A 22,925-nucleotide genomic window follows, 5' to 3' on the forward strand; every position below is an offset into this window, starting at 1 on the left:
TTTAATGACTAGACGTCCATGTTTACAATAAAACTGATAAAATGTGTATTAACGGGAAATACAGACGGAAAATGAATTGGTGAGATGAATATGTTGGATTACATAAAAATATCAGATAGATATTTTGAAATTTCTTATAAACTTCAAAAATAATGAAGTTGTTGCTACTTTATATAATTAGTATAGTCTTTGATGGTTGTATTTAACATTCCAAAAAATATACAATGCAACAGGATAACAAATTTTACGATAAAACATATCATTATATAACTCATCATATCCGTCTTATCAGATCATTTAATGACTAGACGTCCATGTCAGTAAAGAAACCGATAAAATGTGTTACAAGGAGAAAAATGCTAAATTATCATTTTTATCGGTAATTCATATTTTTTTTATAAATAAAAAAATTAGTTTAAGACTTATTCGTAAATTATGATAAAATAATAATATTTTATTGAGAGTTCCCCCACTTATTTAACGATCAGGCGTCCAGGTCGGCAATAAAATTGGTAAACCGCGAAAAAATGCTAAATTGTCACTTTTATCGGTAATTTATGTTTTTTCATAAACAAATTTTAACTTTGGACTTATTTGTAAATTATGATAAAATAATGGAATTAACGGAGATTTCCTTTAATATTAAAGAAAACAACCTCTCTCTCTCTCTCTCTCTCTATATATATATATATATATATATATATATATATATATATATATATATATATATATATATATATATATATATATATATATATATATATATATATATATATATATATATATATATATAGGTCATTCTAGGACCATAAAAAATAGTGAAATAAAGGACATGTGTTGCTGACATTTTGGATTCGAGATTACAAAATTTCATTCGAAAAGAAAACTCTGAAATTTTAAAAATATGTTCAAAATACAATGAATGATTCCGGAATTTTAAGAAAATACTTCTTTTTTCATTAAAGTCTAACAAAAACTTAAACAAGCATAGTAAATAGAAAAGTATATACACAATACAATGACTTCAAACCAAACATTTGATTGAAAAATGCTTGATTACTTCCGAATATAAGTAGAGAGATTTTCTTTGGAAAAAAAATTAGAGCAAATGAGAAAAATAATCCGAACTTTCAATAACAAGTTCGGAATTGGATATTCAGGTTAGTTTAATTAATATCCTTATTATTATTATTATTATTATTATTATTATTATTATTATTATTATTATTTGTATGTGCTGTTCAATTAAAACAAAAGAGCTACTTAATTGAATTGCTTAAATAGTTGAAGCATAATCATGGCAATTATTATTATTATTATTATTATTATTATATTCTTGTTTGTATGTGCTATTTAATTAAAACAAAAGAGCCGCTTAATTGAACTGTTTAAATAGTTGAAGCATAATCATGGCAATTTAAAATCATAAATTCAAACATTATATCTATAAATTAGTCAATAATTGCTATAGGAATTGTTTGTACGTATTGCAGAATTGATGGCAGCTGTATTATTATAGGTAAAATAATTAAATCAAAAGAAACGACTAAAGAGATATTTGTGATTTGCATGTGAGATTTTCTGAACGTGTAAGATGATGATATCCGAAGATTTCATACAAACCACTTAATTATATCAAGTTTGCACTGTTGCACATGCCAAAGTAAGGTTCCATGGTGTGCTCATGGCATACCACCATTCAATCTTTTGCATATGGATAACATGTTGGTCCTACTTTCATATGCTATTTTTCATGAATCATACTACATTGTGTGTAAAACTTTATAAAATTCTAATAATTGTAATCAAAGTTATAAATTACATGAAAATATCATATAATAGAATATACATACGGTATACAATGCTTAGATTTTATAAATGTCACTATATAAGGATTTGGAGATAGAGAGGGGTTTAGAAAGATGAAGATTAGAAATTGAGAATTTACTTTGTTAAGAGTGGCAAATGTGGGTTGATTACTAAAAACAAAAGCCTAAATTTAAGGTTGTTAATGGGAATGTGATTTTAACAGCAATAAGAAACAAAAGCCTAAATTTGAAGTTGTTAATGGAAATGTGGTTTTAACACCGATAAGAGTTTGACAGCGAATTTTTAAAAAATTTCAACTTAGTTTTTGAAAAAAATAAAAACAAAAAAGTTTCGTTGCACGAACTTTTTTTTTACTATGTTATTATCTAAAAGATATTTCAAATAGTGTAATATGGATGTTCGTTTGGATGGATCGGTTTGATCCGATCCAATCAAGTAAATCCAAATGGATTTCGGTTTTCAAAACATGGATCCAAATAGTCCAAATTAAGTTTAAATCCGATCCAATCCAACCAAATTACAGTTCGGTTGGATCGGTTTTTAAGAACCAAGACATTTTAAATAATGTATAATTTAAATATTAGCTAACTCTTTAAAAGTAACTAAATAAAACTTTTTAGCTATGAATTATAATTTATAAACAACTATTATGAAAAATTAGCTATAGTTTAATCTTTCATTGACAAAAACTCTTGATAAGTATATATTAAAGTACTATCTTGGTTGAAAGATTCTAATAATTAAAAAAATTATTTAGTAAATTTAAAAATGATTAAAAATATATATTAAAAAATAAATAATAAGTTGTTATTCGGTTTTTTTGGACTATTCGGTTCTTATTTTATAAACCAAAACCAATCTGAAAGCCAAAAATAATAATTCGGTTTAGTTTAAAACCAATCCAAAAATCCAAATATCCGAACCAAATAGTCAAATCCAAATTGTCCGATTGGACAATTCGATTTTAACCAAATAATAAACAACCCTAAGTGTAAGCCTTTAACTTTTATGTTTTACGTAATTTTACCATTATTTTGGTCTAGGACATGTTCGATAAAACTAGCTGGTAGCAGGTAGCGGTTAGCGGGTAGCGTTTAATTTTGGAGTGTTTTATTTAGGTTAAAAGCTAAACGCTCCTGTCGACGAACGTGACTTTCTTTTTTACTAACGTTTTCATAAAAGCCAGAAACTATCAAACGCTGCATGCCAAACATGCTCCTAATATTTCACAAACAAATAATCTAACAATTAATTTTGTAAACTAATATCGAATTGTAAATAAAATTAAAAGCAATCAAACCGACAAATAATTTCGAGAATTATATAATAAATCATTAGATATAATAAATCATATAATTATTACTTAATTACCAAGTTTCATTTAGAAATCAGATTGATCTTTTGTGATCGGTTCTAATCATAAGAAATATAGAAAAAGATTGTTCCATTGTACGGGAGAATTAAAATGTGAGACAAAACCCATGATTTAATGAAAATTATCGTTCTTTCCAACAACTATGGAAACTCTAATAAACAGAAAGTGCATACTAAAAAACTTGGAATAACTAGAATTGCTTGCTTGCAAATCGTAGAGAGAGAAGTTGAAGATGAGATCTTGATTTTTTGTGAGGAATACATCTCCAGGAGAGCTGTATTTATAGTTGTAAAAAACTCACGACCGATGTGGTGTGTAAAGTGAAAAGTGCGCCTAAATCATGTAATTTAACGAACTTCATGTCTCGCGTCCTCATTCTGACTAGGTGCGTGTCTAGACTTGATCCATCCCTTAACATTCACTAAAGCTTTAAAGGCTTAAGGAAAGGAAATCAATATATGCTCACTAATAGTTTGTCCTCCTGCCTATGTAGGATAATAGAAAACTTGACAACTTGCATTTAACCCATTAAATTTCCAACAACCCGTACAAACTAAGGAAGTTTCCTATAACTAAAACAAATGATTTCCCATGAGTGTCACGAAGATTAAACCCTCGTTTAATATTGAAAAACAAGAAGAGGCCGATTTAATGGTATGCTTATGGATTTAAACCAAGAACTTTGTGACCTGTCTAGCTTACCCCACACATCACCTTCCAGCTTTGGGTTCTTACTGAGTGCGAAACCATCGTGTGTTGTAAAACTTTTTCATGACCCTCTAGAAGATAAGACATAAAAATTTCCTACAGATGAATATCCAAAAGTAGATCTTTAATCCACTACGCTTCTTTTCCTACTGATGCTAAGGGAATAAGCTCAACCTCCATCATCGAGCGAGCTATACATATATGTTTATATCTCATCCCCAAGAAATAACCCCTCTACTAGAGGATAAATCCAACCACCCATGGATTTTGAATCACATGTGTAAGCTTCAACGTGAAACCCATGATTTAATAAAAATTATCTTACTTTCCAACAACTATGGAAGAATCGATAAAGACAAAGTGAATACTCATAAATTTGGAAGAACTAGAGTTTAATGCTTGCAAACCGTACACACACACACACACACACACACACACACAGAGAGAGAGAGAGAGAGAGAGAGAGAGAGAGATCTTCATTTTTAGGATGATAAATACATCTCCGGAAGAGTTGTATTTATAGTTGCAAAATCTCTTGGAGACTCCAAAAAAACATGGGCAAATGAAGACGACAACCCTACCATGACTTGTCACGTGTCACATAGTTTGACTAGGTCAAACACTAGTTGGAGCCCCTTGCTCTCCAAGCAACATGTTTTCTGGATGCTTTTAAATGCTTCCACACGCTTATCACGAAACCAACATTGACCGGGTTGATCCAACCTGAACCCTGCTAAAAATAAAAACTCTTCAACTCCCACTGACTGATGAAGTGCAAAGTGCGCATAAATCACACCATTTCGCAAACCTCACGTCCTACATCCTCAGCTCGACGAGGCGCTTGTAGGCTCTTGGTAAATCCCTTAACATTCACTAAAGCCTTTAAAGACTTAAGCAAATAAATCGATATTAAAGGTTATGCCATTTTTTTTAAACGAGCAAATATAATCTACTCATAATTCCATTTATGTCTTAGACGAGACTTGAATCTCCCGATCTCAAAAAAATGACAACACTTGATACTGCTATAAATTAAGCTTTTATTAATTCAGTAAATGATTTATGTTAAAAATAAATGTTTCAAATCAAACTATCAAAAAATCATAATCATAAACATATATAACCAGAACAAGAAGGCAACTGTATGTCTAAATTTAACTGTTGCAATTTACAATGCATGAATAAGATTGTGACCTCACTTACTTAACTTTTTTTTTTCTTATATTGACATAAAATAAAGTTCACATAAATCGAATTATAAAACATCAATCCACATATTATAAATAAAACTCACATGTTATATATATTAAAAGAAGAAGAGAAGATACAAAAGGTTCCATTTAATCCAACATGGCACAACAAACTATAATCAACAAACCATACAAAAGGCCAAACCCAACCCACCACGCCTACATAAAAAGACCAAAAGGTCCTCACACCCTAAAAGCGTTTACATATATTAATCCAAAAAAAAAAAAAAAAAAAACAAAGAAAAAAAAAGGCGCGCTCACTCTCCCTTTGGAGAGGGGCTGCAAAATACCCTCAAACAGACACTAAATTACAAAACAACCACTTGACTTAACAAATAACAACACTATATATTATATTTTATATATATATTATATAATTAAATACCACAGAAAGCCAAACGGATACCCACTCCCAACGGTTACTTCTTTCCCTTCTCCATCACCAAAAAAAACACCAACTGATATAACGGCTCCATTTGATGTGATAGGTCTTAGCTTAAAATTACCCTTTTGACCTTGCGATGGAATAGGTGATTTGGGTATTTTTGCTTTCTTCTTATTTAGGAATGTCAAAATTAAAAGGGGTAAAAAGTAAAAACATATATATATTTTTTCGGAACCAAACTTTTGAACCTTTCGACGAGTGTTAATACTGTTAACGGTTAAGGGGAAAAGTTAAGACGGGACGTATAAGTGGCTTTGACTGCCCAATTTCCGGGAATCACATCCCTTGCTGACAGAGTCCTTTTGGTGGACAGGGTGGTGAGTTTGACGGAAAATGGTCCTCTGAGAGGTCCTCGAACTATCACCCAGTTCGCTCCCCAAACATGGCTCATTTCTAGCCACTCTGTTGACCTCGCCTGTGTTTAACACAGATAAAACGTTAGATTTGTATTTTGGAACATGTATTTCGTTCGTAAGTAAACCGGTATAGATTCTTTTTAACGTTTATAAAAACCATTTATTACAGATAAAGTTATCTGGTTTCGATAATTTGATGTCAAGAAAAAAAATATGGCAAACACAATATATATTTATTATTTTATAGATTTTGATAGTGAATTATTATTAGAAAATAATAGCTAAATGGATAAAATACTAAAATAACTCCGTTTCTGTGTAATTTAACCTTTTTGTAAGGAAAGTTATCCATATAATTTTTTTTGTCTTACACAATAATATATATATTTTAAAGAATCGTACAATCCGTATAGTATACAGATTGTTTGCAGACAATATAAAACGATAATATTTTAATAAAAACACTTTATTTTTTTACTTGACTATTTATGTTATAAAAATATAGTATTTTAGTGACTAAAAAATAAAATGAAACATAATAAAAATAATTTAATTTTTATTTGTCAATATATATGTAAAATCATATTTATATTTTCTTTTTATATATATAAGAAATATCTTTGATTGATTGGACAAGCTATAATGGGTGTCGCAGCATTGTTAGCACTAGGGAGTAGAAAATAATTGAAGATGAAATTTGGGGAAAATGTTGATTAAAACTTGAAATAAGTGCTTTTGTTTTATTTTAATTAAATAAAAAATTCTCCAAAAGCGAAACCATTATCAGAATTAACTACCACCAACGATATTAACTTCACCAATCAATCACATAACGTTTTTCTAATTATTTTAATTGCACGTCTATTTATGTAATCGTGTATGCTATAAAATGTTGGACACTGAGTTAAAAGGGTGTTATATTCTGTATCCGACACATTCGGATTTCTCCATGCTTCTTTTATGCAAGTGTGTGTGTGTATGTGTTTTTATAAAGCTGATCAAAAGTACTTTCTTTTGACTATTTTGCCCATCTGCCCGCCACCACATTTTCCATTTCTTTATTCGTCTTTTCTAGATGCATTTTTCTCCCATTACATGTTTTTTTAATTCCCACTTCTTGTCATTAACCTAAGATTTAAGATTAAATCTTGATTTTGTTTTATCTTTTTATATATGTATCTTTTATTTATCAAATTGATATATAAAATAAAATTAATATATATTATATAGAAAATTATACCTCTCTGATATGCATCGATCCAACATCCCCATCTCCACCCTCGAATTCGACCAGAAGTGAAAGCCAGTAATTTGTAGATCCTTCGTTTACGTGAAATGCAATGTTTCTTCCTGGATATTTGCATGGTGTCCTATATTTTATATAAAAAATAGATAAAAATAATTAATATGTATTTGGAATAATAATTATGTTAAGTAGATCGGTGTAATTCAATAACATTATTTTAAAGATATTAAATTTTCTCTTTTAAAAAAGAGATTAAATTTAGTTTTAAACAGTTTCAAGTTTGTTCAACCGATGTGAACAAACTTAAAACTATTATAACAATATAAACATAATTCTAGAAATATTAAATTTAGTTTTAAATAGTTTTAAATTTGTTCACAACTGTTATAACAATATAACATAATTATATATATATATATATATATATATATATATATATATATATATATATATATATATATATATATAAACATAATTTTAATAAACTTAAAATTGTTATAACTATAACATAATTTAGTTTTAAACAATTTTAAGTTTATTAACTATGTGAATAAACTTACAACTGTTATAACAATATAACATAATATATATATATATATATATATATATATATATATATATATATATATATATATATATATATATATATATATATATATATTAACTTTAAACAATTTAAGTTTATTCACCGTGTGAACAAACTTAAAATTGTTATAACTATAACATAATTTTAAAGATATTAAATTTAGTTTTAAACAATTTTAAGTTTATTAACTATGTGAATAAACTTACAACTGTTATAACAATATAACATAATTTTAGAAATATTAAATTTAGTTTTCAACAGTTTTAAGTTTGCTCACTGTGCGAACAAACTTAAAGGTCTTATAACAATGTGATGAGTTTCAGGGATTAAAAAATTATTCAGATTTTTTTTTAACTTTATAAAGATTTTGATGGTGAAAGTGTCTCTTAGCATATATTGAAAGTACATGTTGTAAGAACTAATTAGTTATAAAAAATAAAAACTAAGGGGTGGATGTTGTCATTTTTGAATAGTGGTGGGGGCCATGTAGCATTTATAGAAAGATTGATCCACGTTAATTAAAAATATGTATTTTTTAATAAAAATCTGAAACCAAACTGACCAAAAAGAAAAACAAACGACTGTTAATTTAACTAAAAGCCGTTAAAGGACTGCGTGAATACCGGCGATAAACGATGTTCAGTACGCCGCGGTTACGGAGCTGGTTGTGATCGCCGGAAACCGCCATGCGACCAAAGGCGGCGCCGCTGAGGTCAAAATGGGTGTTTCCGCCGGAGCAGTAACCGCCGGGACATTCGTCGGTGATAATAACGGTCACCGCCCGGCGAGAACAGATTGATTTATCTAAACACTTGACTTTATAACATGCCCCACATCCTTCACCCGCCTTAAACAGAATTGGACTCACTGCTCCTACACGCGCTCTAAATGGCTTCACATCAACCAGAGATCCGTATCCACACGCGCCACCTACGAGAGTGGAATTACATTATTACAATTTACACACACTCACTCAGGTTTCATTCACTGATTTCAGTCAACAAATTGAACAGAAATGTACAAATCAAAGAAGCATAGAGGACAAGTCACTTCTGCGTAAAAAACTAGATTTGTTGCTTTAAACAGAAATCAAATCACTCAAATTACTGAAATTAGTAAAATTAGTAAAATTAATGAAATTACCATCGCTTCCATCGCCTTCTGGACTGCCGTACCACGTCGCGGTGGCCGGACGCCAATGTGAGTTGACGGAGTTCATAATCGGCCCACCGGAGATCTCCAAACTCTGAAACACCACAGCCGCAAACCACCACGTCATAGCAACACATATTTTGCCAATGTAGCTGTTGGTGTATGATATAAGCGCCATCGTGGAAGGAAAAACACAACCACCGTGTCGGCCGGCGGCGGAGTACACGAGGTACGTATAACAAACAAGTTTTAGAGAGAGAAAAAAGATGAGAGAGAGAGAATGCCGACACTGGGTTTACAGAGTTGGATTTCCACGGTGTTAGGACTGAGCTTTTCACATCGGTATATAACGAGGCTCAAAAAGGCGACAAAGGAAACACGGGTAACATACACTGGAGATTGTAAGGATGAATTTACAGTTATACCCTTGCTGACTTCAGTTATTTACGGTCGTACCATTTTCCCTTTTGTATGGGTCCTACCGGCAGTTAAGGCGTCAAATCCGGACTATTCACTGCTGGGTGTCGGTAAGGTCGGGTCGGGTTTGGGTTGCTCATTTTCTTTTAATATTATATTGTTATTTATGTATCGTTAATCGTTAAAGATTTGTTGGATGATTCTAAACCGGTTTTTCTTTATGGGGGTTTGTGATCACGGTTCTTTTTGCAACTTTACCTTTATATTAATAGTTATCTTTCCGGTATTAAAATGAAAAATATACCTTATTCACATTTGTTTTTTCAACATGTTTTTGCACAAAAATTATCATGTATATTAGAGCTTTCACAAAGGCAAACTTGTTTTCATTAAGCCTTTGAATTATTGGTTATATTATAATGATCTTATTTTGAAATAGCATATTTTGTGTTTAAAAACTAAAAAACAAATTCCCTAGTTGATACGGAGTGGGGGTGAAGAGAGTGATTCGCTCGACCAAAGATAGGTTATTCTTTGTGTTGAACCAAATGGTCATAAGTTTCCACGTAAATTTGAACACAAACTTGCAAGGGACCTTTATTTGACATAAAGCAAACCGATAATGTTTAGCAAGATTATTCTACTCTTCACATATACTATTTTAGATAGTATTAATGATTCACTATCACCATTATTTCCTGGCGAGTATTATTGATTTGATTGTTCTCAGCGTGTCGTTCAACAATACATACTTGCAGTCATAAATTTTATTACTAAATCGTAGCAATGAACCTAATTTCGCCTAACCCTGTCGCCATTTACTCTATATGTCTAAGATGAAGGTTATCGTAGAAAAAAACTAACATACATCTTAAAAATTCTTTAATACTGCGATTCATGTTGAAGAGAAAACATCAACGCTGTAGATTTCCCAACATCCTTTGATAGGATCCTATTTAGCAAATAACAATCATCTTGCGAGTAGTTGGTTCGTTTCACTTGAAAAGTTTATTTATGTTCTTTTCTCCCCCATTTTAAAAGTAAAAAATAGATTTGATAAATCATTTCGTTTATGTTTGTCTTTTTTGAAATAGGTGTGGAGTATAGTCGAATACATTACTCTCCCCGAGCAACCTTAAGAGATGCAAGTAGAAAATACTTTGGTTATGGACGACACTCATTTTTCTTGAGGATCCCTTGGTGAACTCCTCCAAGCCAAGTTTGTCAAAGAGCCTATAGGCCAGTTCATCTAAGCTTGTAGAGGACATTAAGGAGAGCATGATCACCATGTTTAGCAGGGCCCACACTAAACGTAAAAGCGATCTTGAGTTCTACCGACAATATGGCTGATATTGGCGAGGCCAATATTGGAAAGCAGGTATAGAGACAGAGGATGTTAGGTAATGTTTTGGCTGGTGCACCAGGTGATAGGTGTAACATCCCAAAAATCATAGTAAATATTTTTATTTTTAAAACCATTTTAAAGATCCATAAATCATTCAAAACATTGTTTCAAAATCCATAATCGTTAATCAGAGTATTCCAAAATAATTTATAAATAAAATATCCAAGGATTATGTGCACAATCGCGCATTCACCTTTCCCCGATCATTTGATGTACCTGAAACCATGAAATTAAATTGTAAGCCTAAGCATAGTCAGTTTTCCAAAATACCAAACGCATCAGAAATACAATTACAGTGCATGCGTATAGGGTTTGTTGGCCCATGGCCTCAACCTAACCATCCTGGGTTTGTTGACATAGAGTCTCAACCCAACCATCCGGGTTTGTTGGTCCATCGCACGAAGCAGTACATTAACCCACCCATCCGGTTTTGTTAGCTTCCCACCTTAACCCAACCATCTAAATGATGGGTTTTATACAAACAATCCTATGTGTGCATGTAACCCTAGAGTTGGATCTATGTTTTCACTATTAGTTATATAACTTTATGAACACAAAAAGAAACCTAGCATGCTACTACTATTTTTGAAATCCACATAAAAGAATATAATACATACCTTTTGTTATTATATAGTAATAACAACTAGTTCCTTGAATTTCCTTAGCTCTTGAAAGCAAGTACCACGAGTGTAGTACCTCTAATGGCTCACAAACACACTTTAGGTGAGAGGATGAATATGAGAGAGAGGAATGAAGGCAAAAGGCTCTAAAATTAGACCCTAGTAGGGTTTCTCCAAGGGTTAGTCGAATTTAGTGCCTTAGGGTGCTATTTATACTTAAGGCTAACTAGGGTTTCAAGGTGGAAACCTTAATCCCTTAGCTTAGGGCCTAAGCAAGTCCATGAACTCCTTTCCTTAAGCCCTTGGATGAAAACTCCTAGACCCTTCTAGGATTTTCATTCAAGCCTTAATAAAGGTGATCCAATAGCCCAAAGTCTCAACTATCAAATAATTACAAAACAACCCCAATACTTTTAATTAATTCCTTTAATCCTGAAATTAATTCCTAATTAATTTCTGATTACATACTAATTAATAATATGATTACAAATTAGTATATTATTCATATAATATATTAACAAATCATATTTATACCCTAATTTATTATTCTTAACAATAAACCAGCCTCTCTCCTCAACAATCATCCTGTCTAGTCATCAGTGTGAAGGCAACCCAAAAGGACCATGCTCACAATCGGGTCAAGTACATACCAAAATAGTTATGGACTTAGACACTAATCCAACAGTCTCCCACTTGGATAAGTCTAATAACTATTCTACGTATGACTTCAGAACCTGATCATCAATCGTAGCTTTCAAAAGCCGCTGTCAACTCTGATCGTATCAGAAGCGTGTCCTTTAGATAAGGGATCATATATTCCTCCATTCCTGATATCGCATAGACGCGAGGCATGGATTGAAGTCATTCTCTCAGTCTATGTGTTGTTTCCCGACTTCCGATTTATGACGACTGACAACAGACTACAATTGAACACATCAAATTAGTCCCGGCTTGGCCAAGTGCTTAGGGTGTTATCACTAAATCATCGAGGGGCCCACAAATATCGCTTTTATCCCACTTTGGGAAAAAGGAACGGATAAACTTCGACTCAATGCTTGCTTGTACTTACACATCGAATCACACACAACAATAAGTTTTATAACACCAAGTTACTGGTGCGTTTACTTATCATCAATGTGCAACCGACCAGCAAATAACAACTCACACGTCTCGGTTTCAAGAATATACAATATTATCAACTCACAATCACTCGTGATAAAATCCATGAAGTGATTTTTGTGAGCGTGGGTTTAATCCAATACTCTAATCTTATTAAAGCACTCATGAACTCTGCAGCAAACTTGTGTTATGTCTAAACTCTTCAAACAATCTACAGACTCTTCATGACAGTCTTCCTTCATACCTACTTCCAACGTATGACCGACTTTGGAGGTTCGAATAACCCAGTTATTCTGGAAGTCAAAACATGCAAAGAGAAACACAATGATAATACTTAATCCTATATGACTCCAAACTGGTGAGTATAAATAAAACAGTTTTATTTAATCACTATCTTGATTACTCATTATTCATTATTTAATGTTTCAGATAATCAACTTTATAACTCGAATTATAACCACAATTGTCCCATGCTCTAAGCATGCACACTTTGGTTTCCTATGGTCCATACTTTGTGAAATAGATCAATTGAAAAACTTTTCTAATGAAACTCATTTCATAATCCCCAATCCTTATAATTAGTGTAAGAATACCAAATTCTTGCCACTTTTAGAATATGTTAAATTCTAATATTTTATGCAATGATCCTTTTGTGAACTCACGGCACAAAAGTCACAAAGACTCGGCCAATGAAATCACAAGGTACTCTATCAGAAAAACAATTCTATAGATGTGATGTCTCTCACTCAAAGTACATTCCTTTGAACATCCTTTTTGCATAAAATTTTCTAATCTAGACATAAATTCTAAATTTCCAACTCCCAATTATGGAAACATTTCCATATTTGCCATATGACAACTCATTCTAAATAGAATCTTATCTATTCATAATAATGTCGATATGGTCCATCCATTACTATACTTCCAACTACTCACAAGCGACCAATCCTCAGCAAACTTTGGATCGTCCTTTGATAGTTGTTTAATTATTTCAGTCAAAACCGGTTCAAGTCCCTTTTCCCTCTTAATTACCTTGGCATTTGGAAAATTTTAGAACGGTAAAATATTATAGCATATGCAATTGTTCCTATACCCGAAGCGTATGGGACATGATGCATAATGTCTTACATAAATATATGATACTTTATCAATCTTTTGCCATAATATTTTATGTGTCACGTTCTCATTATTCGAACTATGAAGAGGGATGTCGTAATCATAATAAAAATTTGAGAACACACTATGTATCATTTGACTAAATTTATTAAAATTTCTCAATCTGAGCTTTAGATTTTGAAACGAAGTACAATATATTCTCCCTTAATTATAGCAAAACAACTTTTCAACCCTTACGACTTTGCAAAGTATAACTCTTGTTTTCTATAATTAATATTGCTAACTTGCAATACTTACCATAATAATCATGCTCCCACTAACATGATGATTATTTCCATATTGGCATAACACTTATGCTCCCACTAGCTTTGATATGTATTCAGAAAACAACTGAACTTCCAGAAAACAATGCTTATTGAATTCCTTAAGTTCATATTTCTAATACCATATGCTTTGATAATCCTTTATCTAAGCTTCTTAAACTCATACACCTTTTCTTAGGAAGCTTACATGTGTGTCTAAACAAATTTAGAACTTATGTTACTAAGTCCCAAATGTTCAAACTAATTCTCAAATCTCACAATTCGAACTATGAAGAGAGATGCCGTAATCATAATCGAATTTGAGAATACAATTTACACAACTGCTATCTCCTTAAAATCTCTCTTGGTGAAAGCATTTCCTCACAATCATTTTCATGAAGGAGGGAAACCTTATGACACTTAGATTTATGATGTATGCGTTCCTATCCATGTAAATTTGTCATAACAACAATCATAAGACAATGTTTGTGACAAATCCATCTCATATGGAAAAAACTTGTTTAATCTAAATTCCCTGCCTCATGGCGGCATAGTTGCCCACCATTGCTTCCAGGTGGTTTAGCAACTTATCCTTACATATCAATGTACTTTCCATTGATCAACGTGCTTTGTCTTTATGCATTCAAATGAGAACTCATAGAACTCACATGCATAATTAACTCAATCGGAATGGCATAGAAACAAAATATTGTCAACACGATAGGTTGTAAACGTCAAGTCGTGTGCTAGTAATGATCGATAAGGTTTATTCTTGATTTGTTCTTGAAACCTTTCAAGACCATTAAGACTCCTACTGACTCCTTGACATATAAGATTCTCTTTTCAAGAAACATTTCTTGACAAAACAAATATTCAAGAGTTAGTGTAGTTCTTATCAAGACAAAACACTTCACATAATTGGTCCTAGTTGGTCTTTGTCTTATCCAAGACAACACAACTTACCAATTTCAAATATGCAAGAACAAGAAAACCTTTTTCCAAATTCCACATTTGATGAATGTTATAAACCTTCTTTAGACTTGTCACTCAATGTCATAATCTTAACTCTAAGACTTGATTTTGGAACGAAGTATGATTGACTTCTTGATTTAAGCATTTCTTCAATTCTCGATTCCTCTTCTTAGACATATAATTGCACTAAGACTCACTTAGAGGATCAATTGAGATATGGTTCTTAATCATTAAGACCTATCATAAAACATAATAAAAGGTACTCTCCTTTCTTTTTAGAATAGAGAAACTTTTATCTTTCTGCCTACTTGATTCTTCTTATTCGTTCTGCTATTGATTGAAACTGTTTTAATCAACTCAGAATTATACTCAATCTTATAAGTATAACCATATTTACTAAACTTTAGTAAATAATGATGAATATCTTTGTCACTCTTGTGGTAGACTTGATCAATGTACGACCTAGTGTACTCGATCTCCTAGTCCTTCAATTGACACTTTGTCAAAGAATTAGTTTAAATTTCCCAAATGTGAAAGTTTTCATTCATCATACAATACTCGTTGCATGATTCCAAGTTTCTATCCACTTGAAACTTGGGCGATGAGAAACTCTCCCTATTTGGTAAACTCTTGACACTTCCACAAATAACCTAATTAAGAATCAAATCCATTTTGCTAATAATAGAAACATTCAAACATCAATTTTTCATACACACCATTGCAAGGATAAATAAATAATATAAAACCAAAATTTATTTCATTGCGGAAAAATTTGTCCTTACAATGCAATTCAATTGAAAAACTATGTTATTACATATTTCTTAGCAATCTATTCTAACTCCAAGTAGTAGCTCAAGAATCTAATCTTCAAGCAATGCGATCGAAATCCATTTCTTCACGATTAGATTCAACTCACTTCTTCCCTTAAGCTTCCTCTCTTTTCTTTGATCCTACAAAACATCAAAATGTAATCTTATCACATCATGTATTAAGAATCTAGAATAGGAACTTAAAAGAGTTAGTTAATGGATTTTACCTGAAGTTAGAGTCATACGTCTTGACTCTCCCGTCTCTTAGACCTCTCAGGTAAATAGGGCAGCTTCGTCTCCAATTCCCCTTCTTTTGGCAATAAAAGCAAATGGACTCTTTTGGAATGGCACAAGGAACTATCTCAGAGTTTACCTTTTCTGGATTTCCAATGTCACCATTTTCAATGTTCATTGAAGTTTGGGATTTTGATTCACCAGAAAAATTTGCTTGACTAGTACGCCAAATCATTTCTGATTCAACAACTATAAGCAAATAGGTGGGATCAATGAGGGTCACGTCATGATCCATCATATAGTACTCTCTTACGAATTCACTATATGATTCAAGAAGCGACTGAAGAACCCAGTCAACAGCCAACTCACCTGAAATCTCGACACCCAACATCCATAACCTATCAATGTGTGACTTCATCTCTAAGACATCTGCACACACATGTTTCCCATCTTCGTGTTTTCTCGCCAAAAGGGCTTGAGTGATCTTGAACTTTTCAAGCCTTCGAACTTGTGGGTTAGGGAGAATAATCGGAGGAGGTGGAGGAAGCGAAGCATGATCTCGTGCTCCTCGATCGAATTGTGGAATATCATCTTCATGTGGAAAGCTTGTTCCATGGGATTTGGGAAGACCATAGTTGTCATACTTTGACATCTACAAAACAGGAGAAAAAAATAAAATTCAAGTTAGTTGATTGATTGAGTCCTTAATAAATCACCCAAATGAGATATTAAGGCTAGGACCCAACACAATGTTCCACAACTTGGGAGAGGGATGTCGTAACCCAAATTGCAGAACATTTGAAGGTAAGTGAATGACGATTCACTAATTTTCCACCATGAAAAACGAATAAGAGATTAGGTTTTAAATGTATTGAAAAATTCCTAGATCCTTTAAGATTCATTGAACTTTTCAATGGCATCTTTAACTCCCGATATGCCCCTCGATTTGTGACTGGGATGCCGAGGATCACAAAACAGGGTGTGAATAACCATGCAAACTTACATGGTGCCCCCAATGTTACAGTCACCTTTTCGATGTGCCGGTTAACCACACACGCTCCACCGAACTATGACAAACATTGATTCACCATTTGCTACCTTTGCTTAGAACCATTTAGTGTGCCGGTTAACCACACACGCTCCACTAACGTCTTCGCAATGGCACAAACTGTAATTTCATGGAATTACATCAATTCACTTTTGCCTAAAGTAACTAAGATTGGGAATTTTGTAAAAACATTTAGTTACTTTATACTTCATTATACTTTTAATGGAAAAGGGTTTGCCCTATCCTACCCGTTCGGCTAACGACCCTCTACCAATCAAGGAAGCGGTGGGTGAGAGTGGACACCCATTAAACGACCATTTTATAGGCCATAACCTTATACCCCCCTTATAGACCAGCTTCGTGAATGAGGCCTACTAACGGTAAGACTAGCAGTTTAAGTTATACATATATATATATATATATATATATATATATATATATATATATATATATATATATAATATTAGACTTTTAATGTTATATATAGTATAAGGGTGTATTTTACGCTTTTAAAATACTAGGTGGTTTAATTTAATAAATTACACTTTTAATTTGATTAAATATAAACCATATGATAATGGATTTATTAACTCTCTTTAATTATACTTTTAATTAACTTAACAAAACCATAAGGGTGTAATTTGAACTTTTTAAAATTAGGGGTTTTAGAATTTAGACTTTCAAAATTAAACCTTTTAATCAAACAATTTAAATTCCAAAAATTGAGGGCAAGTTTTTGAAACTTTTCAAAACAATTAGGTTTTAATTTTATTCAAAATTTTCGAAAAATTTAAACCCTTAAATTTTAAAATTTTAAATATTAAAACATTGATTTAATAATTATCCAAAATTAAACAATTAATTTGAATTATCAAATCTTGTAGGATTATCTATTAAATTAAACAATTAATTTAATCTATCCCATATCCCCTAAGATTTGAAAATTTATGGAATGGGATAATTTCATATGATCTTTAATTATCTATTTAAGGAATCAAGGATAATAACAAGATATGGCATTATCCAAATCCCTAAAATTTGGGAATCCTATCTAGGGGACAAGGCAAATTTCGAAATTCTAGGGTTAGACAATCCTAAAATCGAAATCTTGGGGCCAAAGAAAAAGGTTTAGGAAACCTTACCAAAAATTTCGAAATCTAGGGTTTAGAAACCCTAATTTCGAAAATCAAGCCTCTAGGGTTTATTAACCGTAAACCCTAATTGTCATATTCATACATTTGTATCAAATCTAATTGAAAACAAAAACCAATGGCTCTGATACCACTGATGGGTTTTATAAAAACAATCCTATGTGTGCATGCAACCCTAGAGTTGGATCTATGTTTTCACAATTAGTTATACAACTTTATGAATACAAAAAGAAACCTGGCATGCTACTACTATTTTCGAAATCCACATAAAAGAATATAATACATACCTTTTGTTATTATATAGTAATAACAACTAGTTCCTTGAATTTCCTTAGCTCTTGAAAGCAAGTACCAGAAGTGTAGTACCTCTAATGGCTCACAAACACACTTTGGGTGAGAGGATGAATATGAGAGAGAGGAAGGAAGGCAAGAGGATCTAAAATTCGACCCTAGTAGGGTTTCTCCAAGGGTTAGTCGAATTTAGTGCCTTAGGGTGCTATTTATACTTATGGCTAACTAGGGTTTCAAGGTGGAAACCCTAATCCCTTAGCTTAGGGCCTAAGCAAGTCCATGGACTCCTTTCCTTAATCCCTTGGACAAAAACTCGTATATCCTTCTAGGATTTTCGTTCAAGCCTTAATAAAGGTGATCCAATAGCCCAAAGTCTCAACTATCAAATAATTACAAAACAACCCCTATACTTTTAATTAATTCCTTTAATCCCGAAATTAATTCCTAATTAATTTCTGATTAAATACTAATTAATAATATGATTACAAATTAGTATATTATTCATATAATATATTAACAAATCTTATTTATACCCAAATTTATTATTCTTAACAATAAACCAGCCTCTCTCCTCAACAATCATCCTGTCTAGTCACCAATATGAAGGCAACCTAAAAGGATCATGCTCACAATCGGGTCAAGTACATACCAAAATAGTTATGGACTTAGACACCAATCCAACACTAAATATGTCGACATATGCAAATAACAATTAATCATATAAGGGTCCTACATCAAGTACATAACACAACGAATGATCCGACCTTGGTGCCTTTGACCCATAGGCAGTGTGAGAAAACTCACCTCAAAACCAAGATGATAACCGAAAAGAAAGCAACTTCGAATATCGACTCTACAGGTCACAATGGTCCAGCAATAATTTAATCTTGTTGGATCTGTACTTGAACTTTTCTTCTATACACTTTGCCACCACCTTGCACTTTAAGACTCAACCTTCCAATGGAGAAATAAGCTCATAAATGATGCCAAGGATAAAAAAAACAAGTAAGAGGAGGCTAGGGTTTCTCAAGGAATGTTCTTAGGTGATGGAGGCTGGTAATGAGAGGGTTTCCCATAAGTTAGAACCCTTAAATAGGGCTCAAAACCGAAGATTTAGGGTTTTGATCTGCCAAGATTACTGATGGGTTTTCTAGGTTATAAACAAAAATTACATGTGGCAGAAAAAAACACTTAAACCCTTAAGTTCACATGCAACCTAGAATGGATCTATGTTTTCTCTATTGATAGCAACTAACTATCAATATCAAGAAAACACTAGGAAAGAGGCTATGAAATCGAAATTCATATATAAAATTAGGTTTACATACCTTTTGATTATTATTCTAAATAATCAAAATAGAATCCTTCTTCTATATCTTGGAAAGCTAGCACCAAAGGAATTGGTGCCTCTAATGTGTCACACCCCCGAACCAGACGGCGGAAACGTCCAGGGGCTGTTGTGACTCAATTGAATACCATCACAATGAATATACATGAAACATAACATCATTCATCACCAACATTTGAATATTACAACTGATAGTGTTTACATCCATTACATTGTTCCATAATATTACATGCCCAAAACATAATATTACATGCCCAAAAGTAAATTGTTCGATACTAATTAAACAACAGCAAAACATCATAGAGTACAATTCTTCCTTCACTTTATCTGTTACCTGAGAATACAAGTATTTTGAAAAACGTCAACATATGAAATGTTGGTGAGTTCATAAGTAATGTTTGAAATCCAATGTGTTGTATTGTTTTGAAAACCACCAGAAAATCCGATATTTTCTGAAAATAGTATAGTATAAAAGGTGTGAAGATCCATAAGTATGCTTGTTTGTTTCTATAAATGTAAGAGTACGATTTGTAAAACTCGGTATGTAGTTCGAAGGTGTATTAATTGAAAACCCTAGGAAAACCCGACGTTTTCCTATCACTTTACTTTAATTAGTTTATGTGTTGTTATTTCGTTACGATAGGTGTATTCGTTGAGCTCCGGAGACGTTGGATTAATAGTGGGTTGTGAATTGTTGTAACGTACATTATTGAAAACGACCAGTTGACAACCGTACAAACAATCCCTTAGGCATCGCTTGCACTTATTCACTTAACCCCCCCCCCCCCCCCCCCCGGACTCATGTAGCCCCACAACTGAGGGGAAAAAGAGGGTGCGAAGCCCCCGATAATTCCCTACGTCGTTCAAGGCTATAGTGAATGCGAAGGGCCCTTAGCTCAACTCGCATTGGTGAATTCTCGACTTTGCTAGCAGTACCGAAGGACCCTTGGGGACCAGCAGCATGTTTGCCATTGAAAGTCCTTTTACAAGGAATTAAGTCGTATTAGACCCAACTACATGTAAGCAAATTTCCTTCGGGCCTAAAGATCATGCCATTGGGCTAGCTAGGCCCAACAAACATGATTTGAAACTTTTGGGCCCAAAGACGGTGTATCGACGTCTGGTGTATTCCCGCGTGTGTATTGAATTCCCGAGAGTATAACATCCCCCTCTGGCATGTATCACAATATTGTCCGCTTTGGGCCACTCGGCACGAGGACTTCCCAGGGGGTCACCCATCCTGGTACTACTCCCGCCCGAGCACGCTTAACTGCAGAGTTCTTATGGGATCTACTGCCCTCACGGCTTTAAAACGCGTTGTGATAGGGAAGGTATCCACACCCCTTATAAGGAATGCTTAATTCTCCTTCCCAGCCGATGTGGGATCAGATCTAACCCACTTTCACCCCCCATTATAGGGTTCGACGTCCCCGTCGAACACATCGACCCGTGCCCTAGCTCTGATACCAACTTGTAACACCGTAATTTACAAAATAATTTTTCACAATTTATAAAAAACATTTCCCATTAACTTTTCATAAAATAATCAAGTTTAAATCCCAATTTTCATTATACAAAATCCCAAGATCACAAGTATAACAAAATCCCATGCGTGTGTACAGATCAAGCCGGCGCCTTCCCACGGTCATCGCTAGTACCTGAAACAACAACACTAACACTGTAAGCACAAAGCTTAGTGAGTTCCCCAAAATACCACACATAAAACACATTTTAGCTACTCGAGGCTATAACTCTATGGGTCCGTGCACCCAAACTCTGTGAACCCTCAGGTTCTAACTCTAGGAACCTTCCGGTTCCAACTCTGTAAACATGCACAGCAGTACAACATATAGCATACAATACTCTGTCACATAACTCTGGTTACCTACTCAAGGTAAAGTGTAGTAAGAAGACTCACCTCGCGTATCTCGATGACTCACAGATCCTGAAATTCCTCGTGCCCGATCCTCCGAGCTGTAATCCTCCTATATCATCATATGTCTCTAATTAACACTTTTTATCTCTAAGGTTGACTATCCCTAAGAAGTGAACACAGGTCAACTCTGGTCAACGGTCAACGGTCAACTTTGACCAGACTCGGCGAGTGCACGAGGGCAACTCGGCGAGTCTAGACGTTTTCACCAACTCTCTAGGATTCCCTTCTTACACGTCGAGTACTCCCCCTGACTCGACGAGTTCCACCTGGAAGAATCGCGGGGCCACCCCGACTCAACTCACCGAGTCTCAAGAACAACTCGGCGAGTCCCAGCTCGACTCAGTCCTCTTGACCACCCTTCCCTACTCGCCCTGACTCACTGAGTCAACCCATGACTCGACTGGACCACTCACTGCCCGATCCAAGGAAATCTTCAAGCTACTCGCCGAGTCTGCTCATCGGACTCGACGAGTCCATGCCATGCAATCACTCAAACTCGCTTCTAAGGTCAGATCTGTTCTATCAATTCATAGATCTGGCCTTCCTAGACTGATTCACCACGTAAAGCCCCAAACTTGGTGTACATACCACCTCTATATGTCCATATATGAAGAATTATCAACAAGTATCACAACTCAAAGTCATAACCTCCATTGTTCTTCATAAAGTTTGATGAATGAGGCTCTCTGGACCTCTATGGATCCAGATCCAAAGCCTCATCACTAGCAAGGGACTATTTGGCCATCAAATCAACCCAACAAAGGCCACAAGAAACCCTAAATCCTAATATACTTCACAAAACAGAAGATGAGCCGAAATCATACCTTTAGATTGATGATCTAAGCTTCCAATCCACAGAATAGCAACCTCCTTTGCTTCCTCTTGGCTAGAACCTCCCTCTTCTTTGCTAAACAACACACAAAGGTCAAGAAATGCTTCCTCTCTCTCTCAAATCGCTAAAGCACTCTAGGGTTTCTCTCTATGGACTGCTGGGTAAAAATGACGGCCATAAGGCCCCTTTAAATAGGTCCCAAACTCGAGAAATTAGGGTTTCATTAAACAGCGCGGACTCGCCGAGTCCATATCCTGGACTCGCCGAGTCCAGGCGATCCCGCGTCCAGAATCGCGTCCCTACTCGGCGAGTCTGAGCTCCAACTCGCCGAGTCCCCTCTCAAAACACCAAAATCATAAACAATAAAGATACCTGGA

At 33.8% G+C, this 22,925-nt stretch overlaps 1 protein-coding gene across 1 annotated transcript; it reads right to left on the bottom strand.

The window, feature by feature from the left end:
* Nucleotides 1-5,190: 5,190 nt before the first annotated feature.
* On the bottom strand, nucleotides 5,191-9,276 carry LOC111882377 (expansin-B3). The gene is made up of 4 exons (XM_023878734.3): nucleotides 8,940-9,276; nucleotides 8,420-8,726; nucleotides 7,205-7,334; nucleotides 5,191-6,023 (listed from the first exon to the last, which is right to left on the bottom strand). The coding sequence occupies exons 1-4, from the start codon at nucleotides 9,124-9,126 to the stop codon at nucleotides 5,826-5,828; spliced, it is 822 nt and encodes a 273-aa protein (XP_023734502.1). The 5' UTR covers nucleotides 9,127-9,276; the 3' UTR covers nucleotides 5,191-5,825.
* Nucleotides 9,277-22,925: the final 13,649 nt, after the last annotated feature.

Source organism: Lactuca sativa, chromosome 8 (genome assembly GCF_002870075.4).
Source record: "Lactuca sativa cultivar Salinas chromosome 8, Lsat_Salinas_v11, whole genome shotgun sequence".
Taxonomy (NCBI): domain Eukaryota; kingdom Viridiplantae; phylum Streptophyta; class Magnoliopsida; order Asterales; family Asteraceae; genus Lactuca; species Lactuca sativa.